Here is a 27925-nt window from a genome sequence, read left to right on the forward strand (position 1 = left end):
GAACACCAAAAATCCTGGGATGAATGGTGATTTCTATGAGCAAAGCCCAGAGATTGTTAACTGAACAAACAGGTCAGATAACTGTAAACAGCAGTTTCAACAACTTGTGTGTTGAAAGTGGAACTTAGAAGGTGGATGATCCCACTTCTCTAGAGACTCAGTGTTTGGAACAGGAAAATTTTGAATAAATTAAAAAGAAAGGGCTGGGTGCGGTGGCTCAGGCCTGTAATCCCAGCATTTTGGGAGGAAGGGGTGGGTGGATCACCTGAGGTCAGGGGTTCGAGACCAGCCTGGCCAACATGGTGAAACCCTGTCTCTACTAAAAATATAAAAATTAGCTGGGCATGGTGGCAGGCGCCCAGCTATTCAAGAGGCTGAGGCAGGAGAATCAATTGAACCTGCGAGGCGGAGGTTGCAGTGAGCCAAGATCACGCCACTGTACTCCAGCCTGGGTGACAGAGCAAGACTCATCTCAAAAAACAAAAACAAAAGCAAAAACAAAACAAAACAAAACAAAACAAAACAAAACAAAACAAAACAAAAAACCAGTGAACAATAGGGTAAAAGGGGATCTGGAAGAGACCTGAAAAACTGAATCTTTACCTCATGCCTCCTGACAGTATATTACATTGAATAGCTTCTGAGTTGCATTAGGATATTCATTCCCAAAGTTGTAGGTTTTAAAAAAATTGGACACTTGAGGTAGGCATTTCCTTACTATATCTCACTTACCACATGGAAAGTTATTATCTTCACTTCCAAGAATATTATGGAAAGTATATTTCTGGTGGAAAAATATAATGGAAATGGGGAAAAAAGGCAAAATATCACTGTAGTAGAGTGAAAAAGACAATCTTTAACCCAGATTGGAATTCTGGTTCTTCTACTTATTGCCAGTATGACCTTGGGCAAGCTTCAAACCCCCTTTTAACTGGAGAATAACTAGAAATTCCACTCTTTTTCTGAAGTATGGTTTTTAAGGACTCAGTGACATATAAACTGACTATACAATGCCTAGCACACTGCAAGCATTCAGATATTCTCTTCCTTCTCCCCATGTCCACATTTTTGCCATATCTCCCACAGAGAGCCCATGATGGAGTAGAATGGGCTGATTCCAGTGCTACATAGGGATAGTCTATGGATTTAGTTAATGCTCACCAATATGAAAAGCCTACTTCCATTTAGATTGGTCCTGTTTTCCTAGGTCTAGCAAACCATATAGTGTATCACATACCAAATTTTCAGCAGTCACCAGCCCTGTTAAAGCAGTAGCTGCAAAGGTCAACTTGAGGGAGGGGACTTTTACATTTACTTTATATACTTATATGGTGTGAACATTTTGTATAATAGACATGTATTTTATATTTATAAATTAAGTTAGAAAAGAATCACCACTTTATTCATAAAGTTAATTAGGAAAGAGTGAGGATTTCAAAGATGAAGGCTTTGAAGGAGAAATTTTGCCCTTCCTTAGCCCTCAGGGAATGACAGATCTGGTGAGGGAAAATGGCAAGAGGGGAGAACCTTCTGTTGGGTATTTTCCAGCTAGAACTCATTTCATCACTTTGATTTTTTAAATTCTCATGACAGATTCTAGCATTCTCATTGAAGAAAATCTCCAAAGGTTATTTGTGATCCCATAGTTCCTTTTTTTTTTTTTTGAGACGGAGTCTCGCTCTGTCACCCAGGCTGGAGTGCAGTGGCGCAATCTCGGCTCACTGCAAGCTCCGCCTCCCGGGTTCACGCCATTCTCCTGAGCAGCTGGGACTACAGGCGCCCACCACCACACCTGGCTAATTTTTTGTATTTTTTTTTTTTAGTAGAGACAGGGTTTCACCATGTTAGCCAGGATGGTCTCGATCTCCTGACCTTGTGATTTGCCCACCTTGGCCTCCCAACCGTAGTTCCTTTTTAAAGGGAGTTATCAGTTACAACTCATTTTATTGATCTGCAACACTGCCAGGTGGGCCTGCAGTAAGATCTCTCATATCTATCACAGGTAACAATGTTGGTTGTCTGCTGGTATCTTTCTGTGCATACCGACACTCAACTGTTAGATAATTTAGTGACAATCTTTGAATACAGATAATAGAGATGTGGTAATGCCTTGGCCTATAACTACACAAGGGTAGAAAAAGAATCAGTGTGATAGAGAGAATGCCAGGGCAAGTGAGAACAGACAGATGCTGTGAGGTAATTATACCTCACAGAGGAAAAACATAAGTGAAAAAGGCCCTAAGAAGTAGAGGAGCAAAAGGTCAGCACGTGCTTGCTCTGCACAAACTTTCCAGGAAGAAAGCACAGGATGGACCCAGGTGTTCCATTCAACTTCAAAGTTTCTAAAAAGTGCTCAGAAAGGTTGGAAGACCATGTACTAGAAAGAATTCCGGTGTGGTATCCATGCAAAAAGACACCTGCACACAAGTATGTGACTATTTTTTGGGTAAACTTTACTGGAGAGGTCAAAAAAAATTTAAAAATATTTTTGATGTTTTCCAAGTTTTATATAAAATTATCAATATTGACTTTTGCCAAATGCATGTCTAGATTTATGTACTGAAATACTTATTTCAAGGATTAGATAACAGAATTTAAGAAGAGAAGGCACATTAATCATACTCTCACCACATTCTCTCAATCACACAGACCTGGAAACATTAGGGGATTCCTGGAGTCAGTTCCATCAGATGCCATTAGAGCTGGGACTACAATCCAAACCTTTGGGTCCTTGTCCCATCTGTTTTCCACACAGTCTAAAGATTGAAAACAATCTTCATAAATTTGCACCAATGAAATTTTTTTTTTTTTTTTAGTTTTATGGAAATAGACTGTTTTTCTTTAACTGGTATTTTAAAAGAAATATATAAAAGGTATCTGTTTGCCATTCCACAGCCTGCTGGCCTGCAGCCACACATTCTTCACCTGGACTGATAGATTCTCTTAAGTGGTCTAATGCCTGGGTCCAAAAGTAGACTTTCCCCTTTCCCAATTCCAGAGTGCTTACCAGGTTCTAGATTCCCAGGTCTCCTGGGTCTGGCCTACTTGAGTGGTCTGTTTTTTTAACCTGCGGTCATAGATTTCTACCAGCATTCCTACTATTTTTGCCTTGTTATTTAATCTGCTTTGCCCACTGTCTGAGCACAAACATCTAAAAACCACCCTGTTCTTTCCAAGGGTGTTGGAAGACAGACTTCTGATGCACTTAGTGATAAATCGGGAACAAGACTCAAGACATCTTCCCCCTCCCTCTTTGCAGCTGTAGAGCTAGAATGAAAATGCCTAATGGCTAATTCACTCAATCACATAAATGTCTCATCTACAAATAAAAGCCAAGTACACATTTCTTAGTTTTTTTTGCATATATTTACAATATAAATACTAATTTGTTTCCAAAGTACATATTCTTTTAACAATTTGAGAAAATTATCTAGCATAGGACAGTAATTTAATGTAAAGACTCTATAGTAGTGATTAAGGAAAAATAGAACTGTTTTGGGGATAAGGAATCCTGGCTATGAATGGGCATGATGATCTAAACTTGCAAAGGGAATGTGAAGCAGCTTAGTCCACACTGCACTGCTAATACAATATGTTAAAGGGCTACTATGTGAGATAGCAACCTGGATATGGTGTTATAAAAACTAAACATGAAAGATATAAAAAGTACACATGCTTGCATAGTGTGTTAATTTTAAAGAAGCTCAACATTTTATTCTCATTTTCAATAACTTAAATGAACAGCACTTAACACATCACACAAAATTAAAGACTTGTGCATATATTTCAGATTTCAACATTAATGTCAAAAATACATAGTACGATTTTACATAGGATTTGTGCTACATTAGAACACTAGAGACAAACATCACTTGAGTATTAAGGAAAACATTAAATATTAAATAACTGAGAAATAAAATGTGTAAACACTAATCTAACTGGGGGTTTTGCTATTGCAACATGTCCAATGAAGTGGTTTCAACAGTACAAAAAGGATTAGGACATGAGTTTTTCCAGTCTACATGGAATATATGGATTTCATTTCAGGAATCCTTTCATAAAAACTGGTCCAGGATAACAGGAGAGGATCCACTCTCCTGATTGTTAATTTGGTACAATCCATTCCATGCTAATTTTTACTTGCAAACTTGGGTACTGAGTAAATACTTTAAATCATCACTCCTTATCAACATCTTGGTGAAAACTGAGGGTTTGTTGGCGATTCAGTGTAAGATTTGAGTTCATATGCAGCACCGCTATCAACCTCCATTGACTTTCTAGAGAACAGGAGCCGTACATCTCTATGGAGGTAGATCTTTCCAGATTTAGAACTCTGGAACCTAAACAAATAAAGAAAATATAAAACATTTCAGAGAATGAGTCTTTAAAACAAACTAGAATAATTAAAATTTGAAAGCAGGAAGAACTAATCTTGCTACAATATTAGGTCAACACTAACTCTTTAACATGATATTTAAGGTCTTTCTAAAGACCAAAGCATATGCTTTTATTTAAATGCTGCTCTCTTACCATTCCCTAAATACCTCATACTCGTTTTCCTTCCCTCAATGCCTGAGATGCTTCTTCCTGTAAATCTGAGTGTCAAATAGAATCTTACTTTTCCTCCCTGACTCCACAGTACATGCACCTTTCCTCATCTGCAGGTTCACGTGGCAATTCACTCACATTACTCAATAACATTACATTTGGGCTCTGTAGCCCTGGCATCTTCTAGCTCCACAGACTGACCCATTTCACACAACTTAGCCTCCCATGATTTGGGGTAGATGATAAAAAACTGCTATAATCAACAGTGGCTAGGCTAAGTAAAACCCAGCCACCATCAAAAGCCAAGAGAAAAGTTAGCAGTAAAATGAAAATGGCTATCAAAACTGGATATGAAACTGTTTCTATCCACTGCTAATATCTGTAATATAGTGCAGGGATTTGGAATCTTCACTCACATTAACTTATCTACCAAACAGACAAACATACCCTGTAGTGCTAATTTCTCTTTGTTTTTCCCTTGGCATAGCATAAATACTCTCTGGGTTTGTGGATTTTTCTCCTGAACTAGCTGAAAGATGTGGTGGTTACAGCTCTGTATGTTAAAGCAGACTGGCTCACTCTTCCCTCCTCTCTGAAGTTTTTCACCTTCCCAACTGAAGGAGAACATTCTTTGGGAAGTATACAGTTTTCCCCAAAAAGGTTTCTTTAAAGCGTCCTGTCATTAGGTGGAGATTATAAAAGCTAAGGTGGCTGATTTTTACTCTGGCCAGTATTGGTTTTGGTTACAAATAGCTATGGTTGTTAAACTTCAAGAGGAATGGTGTCAAATGCAAGTTTAACCAGAAAGGGTTGAATCTTTTTCTAGTTTGGTAGGTATTCTTATAGTCTGCTATTTCATACCATCATACCATGTCATTCATTCATTCATTCATTCATTCATTCATTCATGTGAGAGTCTTGCTCCTTTGCCCAGGGTGGAGTGCAGTGGTATGATCTCAGCTCCCAGGTTCAAGCGATTCTCCTGCCTCAGCTTCCCGAGGAGCTGGGATTACAGGTGTCCACCACCACGCCTGGCTAATTTTTGTATTTTTAGTAGAGATGGGGTTTCACCATGTTGGCCAGGCTAGTCTTGAGCTCCTGACCTCAGGTGATCCACCTGCCTCGGCTTCCCAGAGTGCTGGGATTATAGGTGTGAGCCACCGTGCCCGGCTATACCATGTCTCTTAAAAAAAGTTTTCCAAGTCTGTTTTTCATAGATTTTTCATTCCCACAATCTGTGTAACATTTCCCATGTGGCTTACATCAGGTAGTGTCAGATTTGGTTTAAATACATTGTGCTGGCTGAACATGTCTTTTGCATACAGAACAACAGGCAGAAGACTGAGATGAAAGAACTAATTAAATAGTGCTTTGGGGAGAATAATTAACGGACTTTCATGTATGGGACTTGAGTGTACAGCTCACTGCTTATTCACTCCAGATCACCACTGCAAGGCATATATAAAGAAAGATAGCAGGTGGTCCCCATCAGCAATAACAGATTGAAGAAGTCTTCTGCCTGGACCAGAGATGAAAGGTGACTCCTCCTGATGAACAGAGTGAGACTCCGTCTCAAGAAAAAAAAAAAAAAAGAAAGAAAAATATAAAATGATTTATATGGCTCATATTACTTTTTTTTTTTTTTTTTTGAGACAGAGTCTCATTCTTGTCACCCAGGCTGGAGTCCAATGGTGTGACCTCAGCTCACTGCAACCTCCACGTCCTGGGTTCAAGCAATTCTCCTGCCTCAGCCTCCTGAGTAGCTAGGACTACAGGCTCCCACCACCATGCCCAGGTAATTTTTGTATTTTTAGTAGAGACAGGGTTTCACTGTGTTGGCCAGGCTGGTCTCAAATTCCTGAAGGTGATCCGCCCACCTTGGCCTCCCAAAGTGCTGGAATTATAGGTGTGAGCCACTGCGCCCGGCCCTCGTATTACATTTTTAAATAGTATTCGTTTAGAAAATGTGTTTCACTGCCCCAGATGCATGTGTTTTGGCATAAAATATTTTATATTAAACAGCTGTAAATGAAAACTTCCCTAATTCAACAAGTAATAACCACAGGAAGGTATGCCATGTACTTTCAGCATCTCGGCACATCATCAGGAGTTCCCAAGCTAAGCAAAGCCCCAAGGGACATTGGTCTAGTTAGAGTCACAGTTTAAAAAAAAAAAACTAAAAATTTTAGAGTTGTTCTAAAGTAACATTTTCATATTAATTTGAAGCATTACCTCAGATGTATGAGGTAGCGTAATAACCGTTCTTCTGTGTGTCGGATGTTCTCTCTATTAACACTTCTCTTCACTTCTTGTTTAACAGGTACAGAAAAAGTTCTTTGTCGTAGGAATGTCTGATGATTGGCTGGCATATCTCGTAAATCATATATCACAACAAACATCTTCACCACAGTCTTATTAGGATTAAATAAGGTCTGAAGAAACAATATAGAAATTATTCTTTAAAAATAGTGATTTGTTGATGTGATTCAGAATGATTGTGCCAATAATCAAACAAGATTTTAAACAACAAGGTAATACCACTGAATATAATTCAGTTTCAGGGACTAAAATTAACACAATTTCAAAAGTTTAAGAAATAATATTATTTTTTAAAAGGTTCAATTTTTTGTTTTACAATAATATAAGGTCCAATAACAAACCAAAATATTTAGTCACAAATTTCATATATATAAATTTTGCTCCTTGTCCAGAGGAGTAACTTTAAGGAACAGTTCCACTGGCTTAAGCAAAATACATCCTTATTGGGTTAAAATATTCCAGTTCAATTATTTCAAACATAATAGCTTTGCTGAAGAGTATCAAGTTCAAACTTCTCAAAATCGAGTTTTAATTTTTCTCACATTTTAATAGCAAATAGAATATTTCAAATAAAAATATAAGCTCAGTAAAATTAGCAGGTTTGATATCTTAGGTACATATGATTATTATAAAATTTAAAATAGGTGCTCAAAGAAGACTTTTTCCTATCTGAACATTTCCCCAAGTTTAGAAAACAAAGCTCACTATTATTAATTAGATCTAAAGTAGGCTAATACTTCATTTACTCATACATGGAATCATTTCAAAATCTGTAGCAACACTAGGCTTTAAAAAAATTCTCAGTATCATTACAGACCAAAATATGTATCCATGGTAAAGACTGAATTAAAATTCAACTGTTGCTTGGTTATGAATAATTGAAGGAATATTATTTTTAAAGTACTCATTTTTAAACAAAACCCCAAGCTGCTGATCTGACTTTAACCAAATTACCAACACATCAATAGGTAACTTGGTACCCATGCTTTCAGAAGCTCATCCGTGGCACTGGACATCACTCACTGAATCAAAATGAGAAATATATCAATATCATAATCCAATTTTTGAAATCTAGTGAGTCTTAAGATTAAGGCTAATACATTCAACAACTACACCTCATAAGCCAGGAGTTCAAATCATGTTTATACACAGTTAAACTGTATACGGAATAGAAGACATACCCAAATTTCATACTTATAATTAACCACTAAAGTTGGCAGTCTCCAAACAAGAGGTAAATGTGTTACCTCCGAGTTTATGCTTCATTATTATCACAACTGACAGCTAGCTTTCCACTGACCCACACTTTCTCATGAGCTGCATAGCCAAAGGCAAGAGAACACTGTCACTCCTTTACTTCAAGAAATCGGTTTACTTGTGGTATTCTTGTGGTAATTCCTCAGTTAAACTTATATAAATATGTATTACTATATATGTGTGTGTATATATATATACACACACACGTACATGTTACATAGTTCTGTTTCATTCCTGTGTGATATGAAATAAACAAATGTACAGATTCCTTGCAGTATTGGAACAATGATGATGAGTAAAAGTGATTTGACAAAGTACTGAACACACTGAGGTCAAAGGTCATAAAAAGGCTTGTTGGATTAGATCAAATCCCGGGTATGAGGAGCAAGCCTTAGCTACACTCTCTTTCAGTCTGCAAACTTTGTAATAGATTTGAGGGCTTGCAGGATTATGCTGGGTCATATCTAGAGTTAACTCAATTTCAAGCTGGCCTTAATATCAGATTATTATTCGGAGAACCCTAGACTAGGGATGATGAAGGACTGTTCTGAGATAGGAAGACTCTCCTGAGCCAAAAGGAGATCAATGCCTAGACCAAAGGGAATGATGCCTTCTCTGCCCTGACGTCTGTCAGACCATATCTCTGCTTTGTGTGGTCATCTCATTAAATCAATTTTAGAAATTATTAGAAATAAAATAATTTGTTTCCCAAGTTTTCCTGCCAAAGCAATTCTAATATTTGGGGTCTCCTTTTAAATAGGTTCGTCTCAATCTGGTTTATTAAAAAGAAGGCACCAGTAATATTAGGTTCTAAATATATTGAAAAGAGTCCTATTGAAGTTATGCAAACTGTCATATGTTATTTTTCTTAAGCATTCACCTTGATTAGCTTATTAATGCTTTCCTTTTATGGAGGTCCCCAAATGGTCATTCCTGGGGCAGAGCGGGTAAACTCCAAACAAAGCTGCAGCCCCACTGTTACTTACCAAAGTTGTTGCAGCAGCAGTAGCAGGAGAAAGGGCTAAGTTCTATATGTATGTGAGAGAATGATTATTGCAATTGTAGGCTATAAAACACATACCACTTGTATTGTTCCTGAAGGAGGTACTCGATAACCCCTTTTACCAAGGGACTCTAAAGTAATCACACCCTTGAAATAAAAGAAGACAAATTGAGTACAAACTGATGCATATGCACATAAAAGACTAAAATAAGAATAACTCATGTAATTTATTAAAATTTCAGAATTCTATTTCTATGGAAAAACATTCATATTGAATTAATAGAGATACATTCTATGTTTCTACCCCTAAGGAAACACTTTACTGTTCTTCCTGGTGATGTCACTATAAAGAATATATAACATCAATGGCCACAGCACTCAAAATTACTATTAAGATATAGGAATAAAAGTAAGAAGTTCCTAACTAAAAAAGAAATAAAGGAAGGTAATAGGACCCTTCCCATGTATCTTGAGGGAGAGGGGAAATGAAGCAGCAAGTAATTTATTGGTCTTTGGGCATGTAAAAAGTCACAAGTGTAGGAAAGTAAGTCTTGGCCAAAAATAAAGTCAATTCTTCAGTCTGAGAGTTAAGTTACATATCTGGATTTCTGAATAAAGACAGAAAAAAATAGAAAAGGAATTTGGAAGTCTGTAGTTCCTGCCTGGTACTACTTTATGAGATAAGAGATGTTTAAGACAAAAAGTGGAAAATGAAAGTTAAATCAGTAACTTTCAGGCTGTGGAATGTTCTATAGTAAAGCTATAAAATCTCGCTTTCCTAAAATTAAATATTTCTTCAGAAACAACCTTATATCATGTTGTGTCTTAATCTGGATATTATTAAGGTATTTTGCTTTTGTTTGGTCATTTACTTATTAAGGAATCTAAGAATCCAAATTGATTCTAAATCAGAACACAGTGGATTGAGAGCTGATGTGAGTCAAGGTTAAAGCTAAATTAGGGTCATGTCACTAGAGAAGTCTAAAAGAGGATATTAGGAGTCCTCCCGTTAGTTTGGTACTCAAAGAATGATCCTCAGATGAGCATCATCAGCATCACTTGTGAACTCGTTAGAAATGTTAAATGTCTGGCCTCTTCCCAGACCTAACGAAGTCAAATATACATTTTAACAAGATTCTCCAGATGATATCAATTTACATTAAGGTTTGGGAGCCCTGCTCTAGCATAGGAAGTAGTTTTTCTCAGGATGTTCTCATTACTGCAAAAATGCAATCAATGGGGAAAAAGTGTATGTTAAAACAAGGTAAGTTCAAATTGAATGTGTAAAAGTTTCTCAGTAACCAGGATGATCAATAACCAAATGACTATCGGTGGTAACTGTGATACTTTATTATTATTATTATTATTATTATTATTATTTGAGATGCTTTCTCACTCTGTCACCAGGGCTGGAGTGCAGTGGCGCAAACTTAGCTCACTGCAACCCTTGCCTCCCGGGTTCAAGCGACTCTTCTGTCTCAGCCTCCCAAGTAGCTGGGACTACAGGTGCTCACCACCACGTCCAGCTAATTTTTGTATTTTTAGTAGAGACGGTTGGGGGGGGTGCGGTGGTTCTACCATGTTGTCCAGGCTGGTCTCAAACTCCTGACCTCAGGAGATCCACCCGCCTCTGCCACCCAAAGTGCTGGGATTATAGGCGTGAGCCACTGTGCCCAGCCTGTGATACTTAAAGAGCTTTAAAAAATGAATGCTGATGCATTTATGTTAACTGGGCTAATACTTTTCTTTCAAGTAGTTGAGGAGAACTGTATGTTCTACATTTCATGATTTCATTATTATACATTGTACATGCCAAACTTATGTAAAAGCAAATATAAAACAGCACTGTCCTATCAGGTGACGTCTCTCTGTTGGGTTCGGAAGTTGGACCAGGGTTAGGAAGTAAAAAGGAGTGGATAAAGGTAAAAGGGAAAGCCACATTCTGACATATGAATTCACTCCAAGTGAACAACACTTGACATCAGGTTATTAAATTAACACATTAAGGTTAACACATACGTGGTTCTTGACAAATCAGATTTGTCACGTGGTTATTTAAAGCATGAAAAAAGCACATCAACAAACTGCAACCCTAACCAAAGCAGAAATGAAACTTTAACAATTTATCTCTTACAATCTGCCCTACATGCCTAATGAGATACTCTGTATCTCATTTTTTTAATGAGCAGAGTGTGGCCATTTACTCTACATGAAAAAGGTATGGTATATTATACATGTTTTCTTCCTAGTTTCAGAAAGAAAAAGTAAAATATACCTAAATAATAGCTATCTTTAAAATCATATAACTACATGTAATATATTACCATTCTTCCTTGCCAGCCATCTGCCTCCCCACCAAATACATACAGTAAAACTGGTAAGGCAACTACTACCAAGTTTATACTTGTTTCCTTTAATGCATTCAATTCCAATAGTTTTTAGAACACAATAACAGTAACTAAATCAATTTATTAAAAAAAAAATAGCTTTTTGAAAAAAACCATAAAGTTGAAGGCAACAATTTAAAACAATTTGTAAGCAATGTTAAGACTAGCAGCATTGGCAAGTTAGGAATTTTAGAAAAGGACTGGGAAATTATTTGGAATTTTATTATTATTCATCATTATTGTAATAATTTCATCATTTTACTTGATCAGCATATTAATATTTATACCTAGAAAAAGTTACCATATTTAACACAAAAGAGAAAAACACATTTTCCTCTGGCTTTTTTTTTTTTTTTTTGAGATGGAGCCTTGTTCTGTCATCTAGACTGGAGTGCAGTGGCACGATCTTGGCTCAGTGCAACCTCTGCCTCCTGGGTTTAAGCCATTCTTGTGCCTCAGCCTCCCGAGTAGCTGGGATTACAGGCGCCCACCATCACGCCCAGCTAATTTTTGTGCTTTTAGTAGAGACGGGGTTTTACCATGTTGGCCAAGCTGGTCTTGAACTCCTGACCTCAAGTTATCCGCCTGCCCCAGCCTCCCAAAGTGCTGGGATTACGGGTGTGAGCCACCATGCCCGGCCCTTCTTCTGGGATTTTAAAATGGAATAGTAGGGTTAAAATAAATATGGTCAAAATCTTATACAAAAACTGCTCAAATTATTATGGAATAGGGAATATGCACAAATAAGTGGAAAACTGAAAGAAACATATCTTGATCTGGTTAATCACAAATGAAAGGAAATCATACGTGGCCCTGATAATATTATAATGAAAGTCATATTATAAATTTGCCACTGGCACACCTGCCTTAGATATTTCTGCCTGGTTTCACACTGCAACCATTTCTAAATGGCTAAGTGTTGTCATATAACACTTGGAGAACATTTTTACCACTGACTCCCAACCGGAGAATAATATTATATGGCTTTGAGTTAATCTTTAAGGGAATTACTTAATGAGAAGTCCTATACCACCTCTATACCACAAAGATAGGATTTTCTGTGCTAGAATTTTACCCTTGTGAGTCATTTGTATAATCTGTGATAAAAGGTCCCAAAATTATTATTAGAGTAACAAGGTTATTATAAGAGTAACAAATAAGCGTTTTATGTCTTCACTCTGCTGGTCTGTGATATGTATAGTCTTACCAAAACATAATCAATTCTTTGAAAACAGATTCAACTACAAAAATATAGAGAATATTCCCTGAGGAACAAAATTAATTCACAGCAGGAAAGACTGGGACTGGGTCACTTGCAAAAAGAATGCATTCCTAGTAAGTAAACTTTTAATAGAAGAGTACAGACTATTTTTTGAAAATGTTCTAATTTTTTCATAGGAAAAATATAAATGGGATAGTTGATTGAAGAATGTCATCAGAGAAAAGAAAGTCAGAGTTTCTCAAAAGGATAGATTAAATTCAGTAACTTGATTTATACCCTTGCCAATACCTATTCAACAATCTGCAATCATCTGTGTGTACATCTCTAGTACTTTCTGGAGTGACAAAATCTTTTATCTCCCAATCCTTCATTTTTGAGACATCAACTAAGGTGAAAGATGAATCCTGTTTTGCTTTTTAAAAGCATAGTTCAAATTACCTCTTGCTCATTAATTTCCATCAAAGATATTTATTTGAGCTGATTTTCAGCCAGTTTACCCTTTTATCTTGTTTCCAAGCCATCCTAATGGCCAACAGGGACTCTGTTCACTAATGATAGATCACAGTATTTTATTTTATTTATTTATTTTGAGATGGAGTTTTGCTCTTGTCGCCCAGGCTGGATTGCAATGACGCGATCTCTGATCACTGCAACCTCTGCCTCCCGGGTTCAAGTGATTCTCCTGCCTTAGCCTCCCGAGTAGCTGGGATTACAGGCGTGCGCCACCATGCTCAGCTAATTTTTTGTATTATTAGTAAAGACAGGGTTTCACCATGTTGGCCAGGCTGGTCTTGAACTCTTGGCCTCAGGCGATCTGCCGGCTTCAGGTGATCTGTCCGCCTCAGCCTCCCAAAGTGCTGGGATTCAGACGTGAGCCACTGTGCCTGGCCAGATCACAGTATTTTAGACCTTATCTTTCCATCCTCTATTACTATATGCCAGTAAAAGGTGTGAAACTGATGAGATCCTTGATGTCCTGGTAAGGCAAAACAGGCTGTTGCTATATTCTCATTTTGTAAGCAATCGAGTATGATATGCATTTATTCTGGTATTAAACTTATCTCAGTGGTACTTTCCATTTTATTAATTGTCCAAAATCAGCAGTTATTTTTTCAAAATAATTCTGGAAAAGTGGGTACATCTTTCTATGGTAAATGAACAGGTAGCATTGTGTAATAACTGGGCAGGTTTGTGAAGGGGGCCTCTTCTTTCAATAATAACCTATGCTGGGCATCTTCATGCTTATGACCCACAGATGTGAACGTTGTTGGGAAAAGAAAACTTTGAATAAATAAGCAGACACCACTCTGCTTTTTCTATCAAAGTGTGAAACACTAATCAAGCTCTTGACTAAAATCTTCACCCTTAGAATGGGGTAAGCTTTCTTTGAGGAAACTGGGCCAGTAATGAGTAGGCCACATATAGGTTCCTAAAAGTAGCTTTCTTTCCTCTCTGTTGTTTCTCAATTATATAGATGGCCCTTTTTACAGCTTTTATTAATAACAAAAGTCATTGTTACTAATGTCCTTGAAAACCTAGAAGGTTGTGGAGAGGGGTGTTAGGAGAGGAAGCAGTTAGGCCAGATAGTAAGTTAGGAAATTCAAGCAGCAAGACTAGGCTATAACGTTCAGTGCCTACAATAATCTGCATTTCTCAAAAGTAACACCTAACATGAAAACCCAGATTTGACTCCATATTTGATACCATCACTGTCAACTTTTTACAGACCTGCATGGCTAGCTACTTATCTCTCTTTGTCTTTTGGAAGTGGGCTGATACTAATCATATACTAGTACTCAGTATTGTTTTTGCAAATGAATGCTTATATTATCCACAAGCCATTGGAATAAAAAAATTGGAAAGGTGAAATCATAAGATTCATCTTAAGGCTCAACATTGTAACTCAGAGGTGTCCAATCTTTTGGCTTCCCTGGGCCACACTGGCAGAAGAAGAATTGTCTTGGGCCACACATAAAATATACTAACACTAACAATAGCTGATGAGCTAAAAAAACAAAAATCACACACAAAAAATCTCATAATGTTTTAAGAATGTTTACAAATAAGGCTTCCTGGGCTGCATGTGGGCTGTAGGCCAGACAAGCTTGCTCTAACTCCTTTATTTCACTCTCCATTAAGACATCAGCATGAGTCTGAAGTAGCTAGTATCCTAAAGAACTCTAGGATTAGGCCAGTTGCGGTGGCTCATGCCTGTAATCCCAACACTTGGAAGGCCAAAGTGGGAGGTCTGCTCGAGGCCAGGAGTTCAAGACCAGCCTGGGCAATATAGGGAGGCCCTGCCTCTACAAAACATAAAAATTAGCTAGGCAAGGTGGCGCATATTTGTAGATCCAGCTATTTAGGAGCTCCAAGGAAGGAGGATGGTTTGAGGCCAGAAGTTTGGGGCAGCAGTGGGCTATGACTGCACCACTGCACTCCAGCCTAGGCAACAGAGTGAAATCCTGTCCAAAACAACAACAACAACAACAACAACAACAACAACAACAAAAACCCCTAGGATTAGAAAAGAATCGGCCCAAAGACAAACCAAACCAAACCAAAAAGGGAGCAAAAGGGCCATACAGAAGCCTTATGTCACCAAAGCCTTGTAGGACTAGAGGACACAGTGCACACTAAGCATTTGAGAATGTTTCACCGTGAACTCAGCAAGATGGAATTACAGTGTCACTAATCAATGTTTATCATTTTTTCAAGACAAAGAGAAATAAGTACATTTTTAGTACCATCCTTAAATGCAAAAGAGGTTATCTGTTGTTTGAACTAGCTTAGAAAGAAGTTGTGAGGTAATATTTTGGCATATTAGTTTGTATTCAGCTGTCAGGAAATGATTTATACTTTCAAGTACTGCACCAAAGCACTTAAAGAAATTTGTCATTAAGTTGGTTGATTTGGCAGGAAAACATACAATATAAAAAATACTTGCCATATAAGGAGAGGGAGCATTGTCATCTGAAACACTGTAGAATGACACTTCAACTGGAAGAGTCAAATGTGTGGGGCAGAAAGCACCGCTTGCCCCTACCTCGGCAGTAAAACCATCAACAATGCCGAGAGGATCGAAACGATAGTTCAAGACAGATTCCTGGAAGACAAAATAATTTTTAAAACTCAATTTAAAAAGCTAACACATTCATTTTTTTTTTCTATTTAAAGAAATATACACTTAGCCTAAAGGCAGACAAGTGATTAAAAGAAATATATTACTATGCTTTCTAGCACTGGAACAGTGGTTGTTACCATTGCCGTGTCCTTATTTCTGCTTTTCATCTGACTTGAAGTCAACTCCATCTCCCATCAGTCTTCTACCATCCTACAACAGTTTGGTCTTCTCTCACTATTCCAACTCACATTGAACTCTCCTGCAACTTCAGCATTAGTTAGGCCTATTGTTTACTATGTTGTTTTTATATCTGTAAATTTAAAAATATGCTCTATCAGAGCAGGTATTTATCCCTCGCAGTGCCTATTCATGGTGCTAGGCACAGAGAAACACTTGAAAACCTAACAGGTTATATATGGAAGTTCCATCAAAAGACGAAGTCAAGCACTTATAATTCTAACCGAGAAATAACTGCTCCTCTTATAAATAGTGTAGTATGTGACACGTTTTATTTAGTTCAATTTAAAACATAAAAACGTGCATTTATAAAAAGTTTAAAAGTACAGAAATAGTACAGAAGCTCCTTATCCATCCCTCCCCCAAGGTCACTCACTGAGATAATTACTTTTAACAATTTAGTGGTTATCTTCCCACTTATGAGAAACATTTAAAACTTTTCACAAGCTTTATTTTATATAAATATATCAACACATATATGCATACATCATGAAATGTGAGTAGCATTCCTTTGGTTAATTCTTTGAAAAGAAATGCTACAAAGCCTCATGATTCTAAAAGTTTGTGTAGTCTAAATGTGAAAGTGACATATCAGCAATTCTAATCTCCTGATCAAAAAGATAAAGCCAAAAGACCTGGGTCACAATCAACCTTCTATATCTCCTTTTTGCCCTCTAATCAATCCAGTCCATATCCTGTTGATTTTACCTCTCAGTCTCAGGGTCTCCTTTCCATCCCCACTACCACCACTATCCTAGTGACCTAGGTGATCCTCATAACCTCTCCTCTGAATAAATGCTACATCTTCTAATTAGTCTTTCCATCTGTAGTGTATCTTCTGTACTACTGCCAGAGTTTTTTCTTTTTTTGAAAAAAGCCTTATAGTATCAGCTACCACTTAAAAACCTTGTTTCCTGCTGTCTATAGGATGAGGTCAACATTCATAGCACAGCACTTAAGCTCCACCATGCCTCTCGTTTCATCTCTCCCAACATGTACAGAGTCCCATGCTCTAGCTCCAGTTGATCCTTTCCAACATCGCCATGCTCTTTTACGTTTGCACATGCAGTTCCCTTTGTCTAGAATCTCTGATTCCTGCACAAATTTACCTGGCAAATTCCTTCTCATCTTTTGTGACCAAGCTCAAATGACAGTTCCTCAGTAAAGCTTTCCTCAATCCTTTTAGCAGAGATAGTAGATATACAAGTACTAGGCAACTTCTATTACAATGCTAATTACTTGAGTTTATAAATTATTTACCCGCCTGGGTAAATTATATGCCCACCTTCTCCAGTAGACAATAAACGTCTCTAAGGCAGGAACTTTATCATTTAAACTTTGTATTCCTAGCACATAGTAAGTACTCAACAAATGTTTCTTAAATAAGAAGTCCATTCTGAAGATGCAAAAAATTTTCATAGAGGCACATACAAAAATGTTTATGGATTAAGGCAAATGACCAATCTGAGATAATCTGGATTTTTGTAAATTTAATATACAAGCATATATGCTAGGCCCCACTCAGTACAGTATAACAAGAAAAAAAAAGGCATGAAAATAAAAAGCCAAAACTATCCCTATTTATAGATGACAAGACTGTCTATGTAGAAAAATCCCAAGGATTATTTTTAAAAATCTACTGAAATTAGTAAGTGAGTTGAGCAAGATCACTGGTGATTTTTTATAGATAACACACATAACACATACATTCATTTAAAAATACTAGCAATGAACAATTGACAATTAATTTTTAAGTTACAATATCCCAGAAAACATGAAATACTTAGGTATACATCTACAAAAAGATATCAAAAATCTGGGCTAGGCGTGGTGGCTCACATTTGGAATCCCAGCAGTTTGGGAGACTGAGGTGAGCAGATTGCTTGAGGCCAGGAGTTTACGAAAAGCCTGTACAAACACAGCACAGCCCTATTTCTACAAAATTTTTTAAAAAAATTAGCTGGGTGTGGTGGTACAAGCGTGGAGTCCTAGCGACTCGGGAGGCTGAGGTGGGATGATTGCTTCAACCCAGGAGATCAAGGCTGCAATGAGGTATGATCACGCAGCTACACTCCAGCCTGGGTGACAAAGAAAAGTCCCTACCCCTGTTAAAAAAAAAAAGATGTCCAAGATATGCATGCTAAAAACTATAAAACACTGATGAAAGAAATAAAAGAATATATAAATAAATGGATTTCACGGATTGAAAGACTTTGTATTTTTTAAGATGTCAATTTTCCTCCCATTGATCTGTATTAATGTAAGCCAAACAAAATCTCAGCAGGCTATTTTGTGGAAATACACAAGATGATTCTAAAATTTATACGAAAAATAAAGGAGCTAGAATAGTTTAAGCAATTCCGAGGAAGAACAATAAAGTTAGGACTCACATTACCTGATTTCAAGACTAGAAAACTGAACATCCATATGCGTAAAAGGGAACCTTGACTGCACACCTCCTATCATGTAAAAATTAACTCAAAATAGATCACAGATCTAAACGTATGAGCTAACACAAACTTTCAGAACAAAACAGAAAAAAAGCTTTGTGACCTCGGGTTGGGCCAGTGGTTCTCGCCCAGGGGACATATGGTAATACACGAAGACATTTTTGGTTGCTAGAACTAGGCAGGGGGGTACTATTGTAATCAAGTGGGTAGAGGCCAGAGATTCTGCTAAACATCCCACAATGCACAAACAGCCCTTCAGAAGAATTATCTAACTCAAATATCAACAGTACTAGTGTAAAGAAGCCTTGGGCTTGGCAATGTTTTTTTAGATTCAACATCAAAAGTAAGATTCATTAAAGAAAATGTTAATAAATTTGACATCAAAAAACTTAAAATATTTTACTCTTGTAAACACACTGTCACAAAAATGTACAGCCAAACTTCAGACTTGGAAAAAATATTTGGAAAACATATATGCTTATTTGGCAAGTAAGTGCAGGAAAAGAGGATCAACATCAATAGTCATCAGGGAAATACAAATTAAAACCACAATAATTAAGATGAAAATGACTGATCATTGCAAACATTGGCAAGGATGTGGAAGAACTAGAACTCTCATACAATGCTGATGCAAATTAAAATGGTATAATCACTTTGGAAAATAGCTTGGCAGTTTCTTAACAGTTAAACATACATCTATCCTATTACCTATTCTATTCTATTCTATTCTATTCTATTCTATTCTATTCTATTCTATTCTATTCTATTGTACTCTGGGTAGTTACCCAAGTGAGATGAAAATTTATGTCCACATAAAAATCCATACACAAATGTTTATAGCAGCTTTATTTTTAATAACCCCAAACTGGTGACAACCCAAATGTCTAAAATCAGGTGAATGAATAAACAAACCGTGGTCTATCCATACAAGAGCAATGAAAACGAATGAACTCTTGATACACAGGACAACATGGATTATCTTAAAAACAATGACACTGAGTTAAATAAATCCCCAAGCCACCCCCTAAGAGTAAATACTGTGTGACTACATTTATATAAAATTATAGAATATACAAGCTATTTTATAGTGACAGAAAGCACTAAGATTCCCTCATATAGGAAAAATAACTCATTTCCAATGGTTGTATTATGCTGGACTGAACTGACTGAAGAAAATCACAGGACAGATGAATTGAATGGATGATGACAAGGTTTTGCAGTAGAAAACTCTAAGTCAGGGGTGTCCAATCTTTTGGCTTCCCTGGGCCACACTGGAAGAATTGTCTTGGGGCATATGTAAAATATGAATTGTCTTGGGCCACATGCAAAATATACTAACATTGGCTAGGCGTGGTGGCTTATGCCTGTAATCCCAGCACTTTGGGAGGCCGAAGCAGGTGGATCACCTGAGGTCAAGAGTTTGAGACCAGCCCGACCAGCATGGTGAAACTCGTCTCTACTGAAAACACAAAAATTAGCTGGGCATGGTGGCGCACTCTTGTAATCCCAGTTACTTGGGAGGCTGAGGCAGGAGAACTGCTTGAACCTGGGAGGTGGAGGTTGCAGTGAGCCAAGGTTGCGCCACTGCACTCAGACCTGGGGAACAGAGTGAGACTCTGTCTAAAAAAAAAAAAAATATATATCTACATATATATATATATATATATATATATAGATACATACATATACACACCCATTAACAATAGCTGATGAGCTTAAAAAAAAAATCACACAAAAAAATCTAACAACATTTTAAGAAAGTTTACGAATTTGTGTTGGGCTGCATTCAAAGCTGTCCTGGGCCACAGGCTGGACAAGCTTGCTCTAAATCGTGGCAAGAAAGGGTGACTATTAGCTATTAGACTATCTGGGTGTTATTCTGTGTCTATGTGTTTCCAGACTCCACCTAATGTCCCACAAATAATGTCTAAGGATCATGATTTCCCCCAACAACATTACAGGGGTAAGACTTTGCCCTGTTTTCATTAAACAAGTCTAATGTGTCATTTTAGTGATTCAAGTCTAACCCCATCTTTTATTGCACAGAATGTCAAATTCACTAAGCAGAGGAAATATCTTCTGTAATTTACTTAAGAAAACATCAGGCCGGGCGAGGTGGCTCATGCTTCTAATCCCAGCACTTTGGGAGGCCAAGGCGGGCGGATCACGAGGTCAGGAGATCGAGACCACGGTGAAACCCCGTCTCTACTAAAAATACAAAAAATTAGCTGGGCGTGGTGGCGGGCGCCTGTAGTCCCAGCTACTCGGAGAGGCTGAGGCAGGAGAATGGTGTGAACCCGGGAGGCGGAGCTTGCAGTGAGCCGAGATCGCGCCACTGCACTTCAGCCTGGGTGACAGAGCCAGACTCCGTCTCAAAAAAAAAAAAGAAAACATCAAATTCATTATAAATAAGACCTATGGGTTGGATAGTCTCAGAACATCTCTATTTCTTCCTTAAGTCACTTGAAAAATGTACATATATCTGCACAAACAGAATCCTCTGAAAAAAACTGTGTACTGATCTTTAACTATCTTCTCTGACATGGTTTGCATATTGTCCCCTTCAAACCTCATGTTGAAATGTAATCCCCAATGTTGAAGGTGGGGCCTGGTAGGAGGTATTTCGGTCATGGAGGTGGATCTTTCACAAATGGCTTGGTTCTGTCCTTGCAATAGTAGGTTCTTATGAGATCTCGTTGTTTAAAAGCATATGGCACCTCCCTCCTTGCTCTCTTGCTCCTGCTCTCACCATATGATGTGCCTGTTCCCACTTTGCCTATCACCATAAGTAAAAGCTCCCCGAGGCCTCATCAGCACCATGCTTCATGTAAAGCCTGCAGAACTGTGAGCCAATTAAACCTCTTTTCTTTATAAATTATCCAGCCTCTGGCCTTTCTTCATAGCAATGCAAAAACAGTCTAATACATTCCCTTTTCCAAAGTTTGCACATATCAGACTGCTCTCTTTTTCACTTACACATTTTTTGTAGTACAAGCCTCAAAAGGAGCAAGAAAAATAATTTCTTGTAGTACAAAGGTTGCTGAGCCACCCATCCCTCACAATGGCCTCTGCAATTTTAATTTGATGACAAAGAGGAATAGAGATCTTGACATCTCTGAACTGATACCTTGGAAGTGACATGGAAAAGACTTATCATGAAATATCTTTTCATTTCCACTAAGACTTTGAAAGATAGCTTCACGAGTAAAACAGTTATAAAGCAAATGGTTAATATATCAAAACACAACTCCTGTAAAACTATTTATCTTAAAAATATAAAATTTTAATTATTTTCTTCTAAAAAACTCACCAGTTAAAATCACTTTAAAAATGTCATTTACAAGTTCATGTTTAAGGTTAAGCTGATTTCTAATTACAGACAATTGAAACCCATGATTTCTACTTGACCCCAAGTAGAAATATTGGGAGTAAACATATCAGAAATCTTTATTTGAATTTTTAAAAAATAACCTTATTACTTTAGAATAGCTGTAGATTTACAAAGAAGTTGCAAATAAAGTACAGAGAACCTTTTGGTTTTGCAAATCAACTTTCCTGATTATAAGGGGGCTGCTAATAGCCCACCATTATTTTCTCTGGGTCCCAGACCCAATTTTACCAAGTAAGAAGATGTGGTCAAATCTATGCTCCTGGCTTAAGTAACAGATTCCTCAATCCAACCTGACTTCATCAGGTCTTCTCTTCTCCACTACCAGCTATCCAATTCTAAGACATCACTGCCAACAATTCTGACTTCCTTTCTTGTGAAAATAAAATAAAAAAGGTAATTTCAAGGCTTGAAAAAAGACAATTATTTCTTTCCTTTTCACAACCAAAGTTAAAGACATAAAATGACACCCTGGAACCTAGGGTATAAAATTTTCATTTAAAGAACAGTTTCAAAGCACATTACCTCAAAATTTCCTAGGAGACTAAGACTTGTTATAGGTGGAGCACTAGAACTCAAAAATGGTTTTTCATGAATATCTGGATCATCTTCAATGTTTAAACATGGTCGAGGACTATTAGAAAAACAAATCAGCAAAAGAACACATTAGCCACAATACTTTATTTTTTAAATCTTGAGACAGGGTCTCACTCTGTCACCCAGGCTGGAGTACAGTGGCACTATCACAGCTCATACAGCTCAAACTCCTGGCTTCAGGCAATCCTCCTGCCTCAGCCTCCCAAAGTGCTGGAGATTACAGGTGTGAGTCACCAAGCCAAGGCACAATATTATTTACTTTTGTACAAAATTAAGAAAATCTGAACAACTCAAACTACCATAATAAATTAATGTTACCAAATTTTAAAATATAAAGTTTCAAGTTTAAAATTCTCAGATTTTATCTTTCTTTATATTTTATATTTTATAAACACACATACACACATCCTAAAAGGTTTCGAGGTGGAATTTAGAACATATCACATAGTGGCATCTACTGGAAATAAATAATAATGCAGACTTCTATATCAATCTTATTTTCAGTTAAGAATGAGAATACAAGGGCAAAATTGTGTGACTAAAGATTATAATCAGAGTATTATTTGCCAACATGGAAAAAAATGGCCAAGGTTGTTTTTTTTTTCCCTGAAAGAGTAAAAGGTAGCAGAGGTTAATAACTAGAAATATATAAAACCACTCAAAACCAATGTAAGAGTTTATTACAATGACCACTATAAAGTTGCTACTCATTGCCTTAATTTCTTCCACATTCATCCTTAATAACTGCGTGTGTACATGGTATCATACTCAAAGATTCCTGTTACAATTCTGATTTTTAGAATCAACATTATTTATTGTTAAAGACCAGAATTTTGTGAAATTCTGTTTGAAACACACAAATATATTTTGAGATAAATACCTTCTAGATGAGAAGCTTTTCAGATGTAGTAATGAAGAATCCAGATCAAAGCAACCTGATTGTGTTTTTCTTTGAGGAACCTAAGGTCAAAATGATCATTTGTGATATTAAAAAAAAACTAATTTTTTTCTTGAATTGATAAAATACTTTTTAAATGAAATTTAAGCATATCTTTGAAATATTACAACTTCTCCTATAATAGCTTATTTAAAATCATGCTGTTCATTACATATTGTCCTTATGTTATTTTATTAACTAGTGTTGAAAAAACAGATGATTAATAAAAGCACTTTTACTAGGTTTTGATTTTTTAAGAAGCAGAAACAGTTTTTTCCAAAACCAAATCCTGCAAGGAATTCCAATATATAATATAAGGAAGATTTTGCTTTTTTGTATACTTCTCTATTTTTCTGGGAGGTGGGAAACACTTCCAACTTTAAAATAAAAAGGAAAAAAAAAAAAAAGAAAACTGAAATAGAGATAGGAGCCTGAGGCCCCACCAGCACTGCCCACCCTTTGCCCGTTCCACCTACTGCAACATTTCCAAGAATCCTAATGCTTTACAGAGAATAGATTTGAAAAGTACTACGCTCCTAGGTTTTCAACCATCACTGTATACCAAATTACATTTAGAGCAAAACATCACCTAGCTCAAAATATCCTAAAATCAAAGACCTAAATGTTAATTAAAGGTAAAATCATATACAACATACAAGTTAGACAGTTTTGTTTCTAGAATATTAAATATGTGTACCTGACTCTCTGGTCTAATTAGTGACTGAAGAAACAGATGACAGTGAAAATTTAAACCACCTCAACATTTTGGAGAGTTGTACAAGTGCACCATGCTATTTACTGTGGTAAGAACTTATTGTGAAATTTTCAATCTAAACCCTCATGTCATCAATTCTGGAAAGTTCTCTACCTTCATTTCTAATATTGCATTTTCTTATTCTATTTAGTCCTCCTTTTTAAACTTCTACCAGACTTCCATTGAACATCTCATTCTCTTTATGGCTTTTTTGTATTTTACTATTTCTCTTCCTTTTTGTGCTTCATTCTAGGTGCTTCCTAAATATTTGTCTACTCACAAAATCTCTATTGAGCTGATCCTAGTTTGCTGTTTAATTCATCTGTATGTGTATGCATGTGTGTGTATACACTTCACGCATTTTTCATATCTAGAATTTCTATTTAGTTCAAATCCACGTTCTTTCATCTAAATTCCCTATCTTTGCCTTCATCTATCTCCCAGAACACTTTAAACAGTTATTTTTAACTCTCAAGTTGCTCTGATAACAGAGTTCCTGTAAGTGCATCCTCCCATTTCTTGCTCCTGCTGATTCTTTTAAGGTGCTTTGTAATTTTTTTTCCTCTAAGGTCATCTTCAGTAAGAGGTATTTTCTATAAAAATAAATCCTCGCTGCCCTGGGTTATAGATGTGGGATAGTTTCATGTTTCCCCTACTAATACTAAATGGATTTCATGGGTTCCAATTTAGTTTTTATGGCTATTTCTTAGCTAGATATCTCTGAATCTCATAGGTAGCATAAATTCAGAACCCCTACCATGTGTGGCTTAGATTTAGGCAAGATTTCTTTCAGGTGCTTCTTTTTCTCCCATGTACTCCACCCCTGAGTAAATAGATGGATATATTTTCCCCTCTCTCATTTTGTAGAAGGCCAGTCTTCCCTGTGCCTGGCTTTATGAAGAATATGGTCTCAGCTAAGATTGTTACAGACTTGCAGCCTTGATTCCTGTTCTCAGCAGGGATTTGAACCCTGCTATTTTAGGTTCAAATATCCTAGCGGACCGAAATTTGCCCCAGGTTACTCCTTGGGAATTTTTCTTTCTTGTTCTTACATAACATGACGCATTTGGAAGTTATACTTCTTCCAGAATCTCTGTGTGGGGGAAGGGGCAAGTGTCTTCCTGTATTGACTCAGTCTACCATACTGACCAGAAGTCTGTGGTGCTTTTTACACCAGCAAGATGCTGAAAATTTCTTCCCTGATCACTTGGGCATTTTAAATCACCTCTTAGGTAGGTCAAACATTTGGAGTTTTATTTTAAAATGGACAAAAAAAATCTGAACAGACGTTTCTCAAAAGACAATATGCAAATGGCCAACAGGTATATGAAAAAATGCTCAACACCACTAATCAGAGAAATGCAAATTAAAACCATAATGAGATGTTGTCTCACTCCAGTTACAATGACTTCTATCCAAGACAGGCAATAACGGATGCTGGCACGGATGGAACAAAAGGGAAACCCTCATTCACTATTAGTGGGAATGTAAATTAGTACAGCCACTGTGGAGAAGACTATGGAAGTTCCTCAAAAAACTAAAAATAGAACTACCATATGACCCAGCAATCCCACTGCTGGGCATATATCTTAAGGGAAAAAAAAAGGGAAATTAGTATATTAAAGAGATAGCTGCACTCCAATGTTTACTGCAGCACCATTTGCAACAGCCAAGATATGGAAGCAACCTAAGTGTCTATCAATAGATGAATAAAGGAAATGTAGTATACACACAATGGAATATTATTCAGCCATAAGAGGAATGAAATCCTGTCATTTGCAACAATATGAATGAAACTGAAGGACATTATGCTAAGTGAAATAGGCTAGGCAAGAAAGACAAATATTCCATGTTCTCACTCATATGGGGAAGCTTAACAAAAACAATTGAACCAATGAAGATAAAGGCTATAAGGATGGTTGCCAGAGGCTTGGAAGAGTTGTGAGGAGGGAGGATAAAGTGGGAATGGTTAATGGGTTCAAAAATACTGTTGGATACAATGAATAAGATCTAGTATTTGGTAGTGACTATAGTTAATAATTTATTGTATAATATAATTATATATATAAACTATAGTTAATAATTTATTGTATATTTAAAAATAAGAGCGAAATAGGAAGGTTCCTAACATAAAGAAACGATAAAGGCTTGAAGTGACAGATAATCCATTTACTCCGATTTGATCATTACACATTGTATGCCTGTATCAAAACATCACACGTACCCTGTAAATATATACAATTATTATGTACCCATAAGAATTTTAAAAAACATGGCTGGGTGCCCTGGCTCACGCCTGTAATCCCAGCACTTTGGGAGGCAGAGGCGGAGGTGGGCGGATCACGAGGTCAAGAGATCGAGGCCATCCTGGCTAACACGGTGAAACCCCGTCTCTACTAAAAATACAAAAAAACAACAAAATCCATTTGGAATTTTTTAAAGTTGTTTGGACTTCAACTTTTCTAAAATAGAAGCCTGAGGTCCAAGTTATACATTTAAATTCTACATCTATTGTTCAATAATTATTTTTTGAACATATGCGAGATACTGTATTCTTTTACTTACTAAAAAACACATACAACTAAAAATATGTTTGTGGCAAATTACACGGATTTTTAGTTCTGCTATACAATTTACTGCTTACCTCAATTTTAACTGAAATGGTAGCCATACGAACTAACTACTGACTGCTTACATGCAAGAGGGATGATACTAACCATCCTCACAACACTAAGGTAGACATTATTATGCTAATTTACATTTGAGGAAACTGAGACTCCAAGAGATTGTGTTGCATAACTAGGGGGAATTCAGTGTGACTCCAAAGTGATGCTTTTAACCACTGCACTCAGATCTCTAAATCTATTAGTAATTGAGGAGTGGAGAGATTTATATGTCTCAAGATGATTAAGTGAAGGGATTCCAAATCAAAAATAGCAATAGATTTAACTTGCAGATGACCCAGTTAGTATCAGCAAGATACAAATCCACTTGATGGTTTTTGTTTTTTTCACATCTAGTAACATTTAAAATTTCAGGCAAAAGAATTTCAGAGAAATTTTATAACTAATAAATTTCATTTTTATTCACATTTTTGTCTATTCCTGTATTATCACATAGCCGTTAAATGTGTTGTCAAAAAATAAAATGTTTCCTAACTGGAAATTTAAAGATATTTAAATTTTTTTCAATTGAAATTTGAATGAAATTATTTGTAAACCTTTCAGATGTATGTAAGTTCTAAGCATGAGATAAGAAAAAAAATGCTTACAGGGCTTGAAAGAAGAGGCAATCCAGTTTGAGGATGAAAGGCTCTAGTTGAAGTTCCATCCAAGGAATGAAAATTATGTTTTCGCCACACATTTGAATGTTTCAGTGTAGTCCTCTGTTAGGAAAACAATTAGATGTTAACTGTAATATTTAAATATCATTTAAAGAACTCGGACAGTGTTTTTGTTTTCAGACTCATTCGTAATACATTCTGAGGTATTGCTGGTGAAGTTGGTGACATACAGATGGGATATCCCTTATCCAAAATACTAGGGGACTAGAAGTGTTTAGAAGTTTGGATTTTTTTTCTGATTTTGGAATATTTGCATCATATATACTTTACTGGTTAATCACCCCAAATGCAAAAATCCCAAATCTGAAACATTCCAATGAAAATTTCCTTTGAGCACCTTGTCAGCAATCAGAAAGTTTGGG

General features: G+C 36.7%; 1 protein-coding gene across 6 annotated transcripts in view; it reads right to left on the reverse strand.

Moving 5' to 3' along the window:
• Nucleotides 1–3688: 3688 nt before the first annotated feature.
• The window catches only part of ATOSA (atos homolog A), a 99269-nt gene continuing 75032 nt past the window's right edge, over nt 3689–27925 (reverse strand). For 5 of the 6 annotated variants that reach the window (XM_058427109.1, XM_032174215.2, XM_058427107.1 and 2 more), the window contains 7 exons: nt 27492–27605; nt 23410–23489; nt 22458–22566; nt 15681–15839; nt 9206–9274; nt 6781–6980; nt 3689–4340 (listed from right to left, as the gene is read on the reverse strand). In XM_058427109.1, the coding sequence (XP_058283092.1) occupies nt 4187–4340; nt 6781–6980; nt 9206–9274; nt 15681–15839; nt 22458–22566; nt 23410–23489; nt 27492–27605 (885 nt within the window). In that variant the 3' untranslated portion in view covers nt 3689–4186. The remainder of the gene's footprint in view (nt 4341–6780; nt 6981–9205; nt 9275–15680; nt 15840–22457; nt 22567–23409; nt 23490–27491; nt 27606–27925) is intronic. The other variant, XM_032174216.2, reaches the window with a different exon arrangement.

The sequence above is a fragment of the Hylobates moloch genome, unplaced genomic scaffold, assembly GCF_009828535.3.
Source record: "Hylobates moloch isolate HMO894 unplaced genomic scaffold, HMol_V3 SCAFFOLD_14, whole genome shotgun sequence".
NCBI lineage: Eukaryota > Metazoa > Chordata > Mammalia > Primates > Hylobatidae > Hylobates > Hylobates moloch.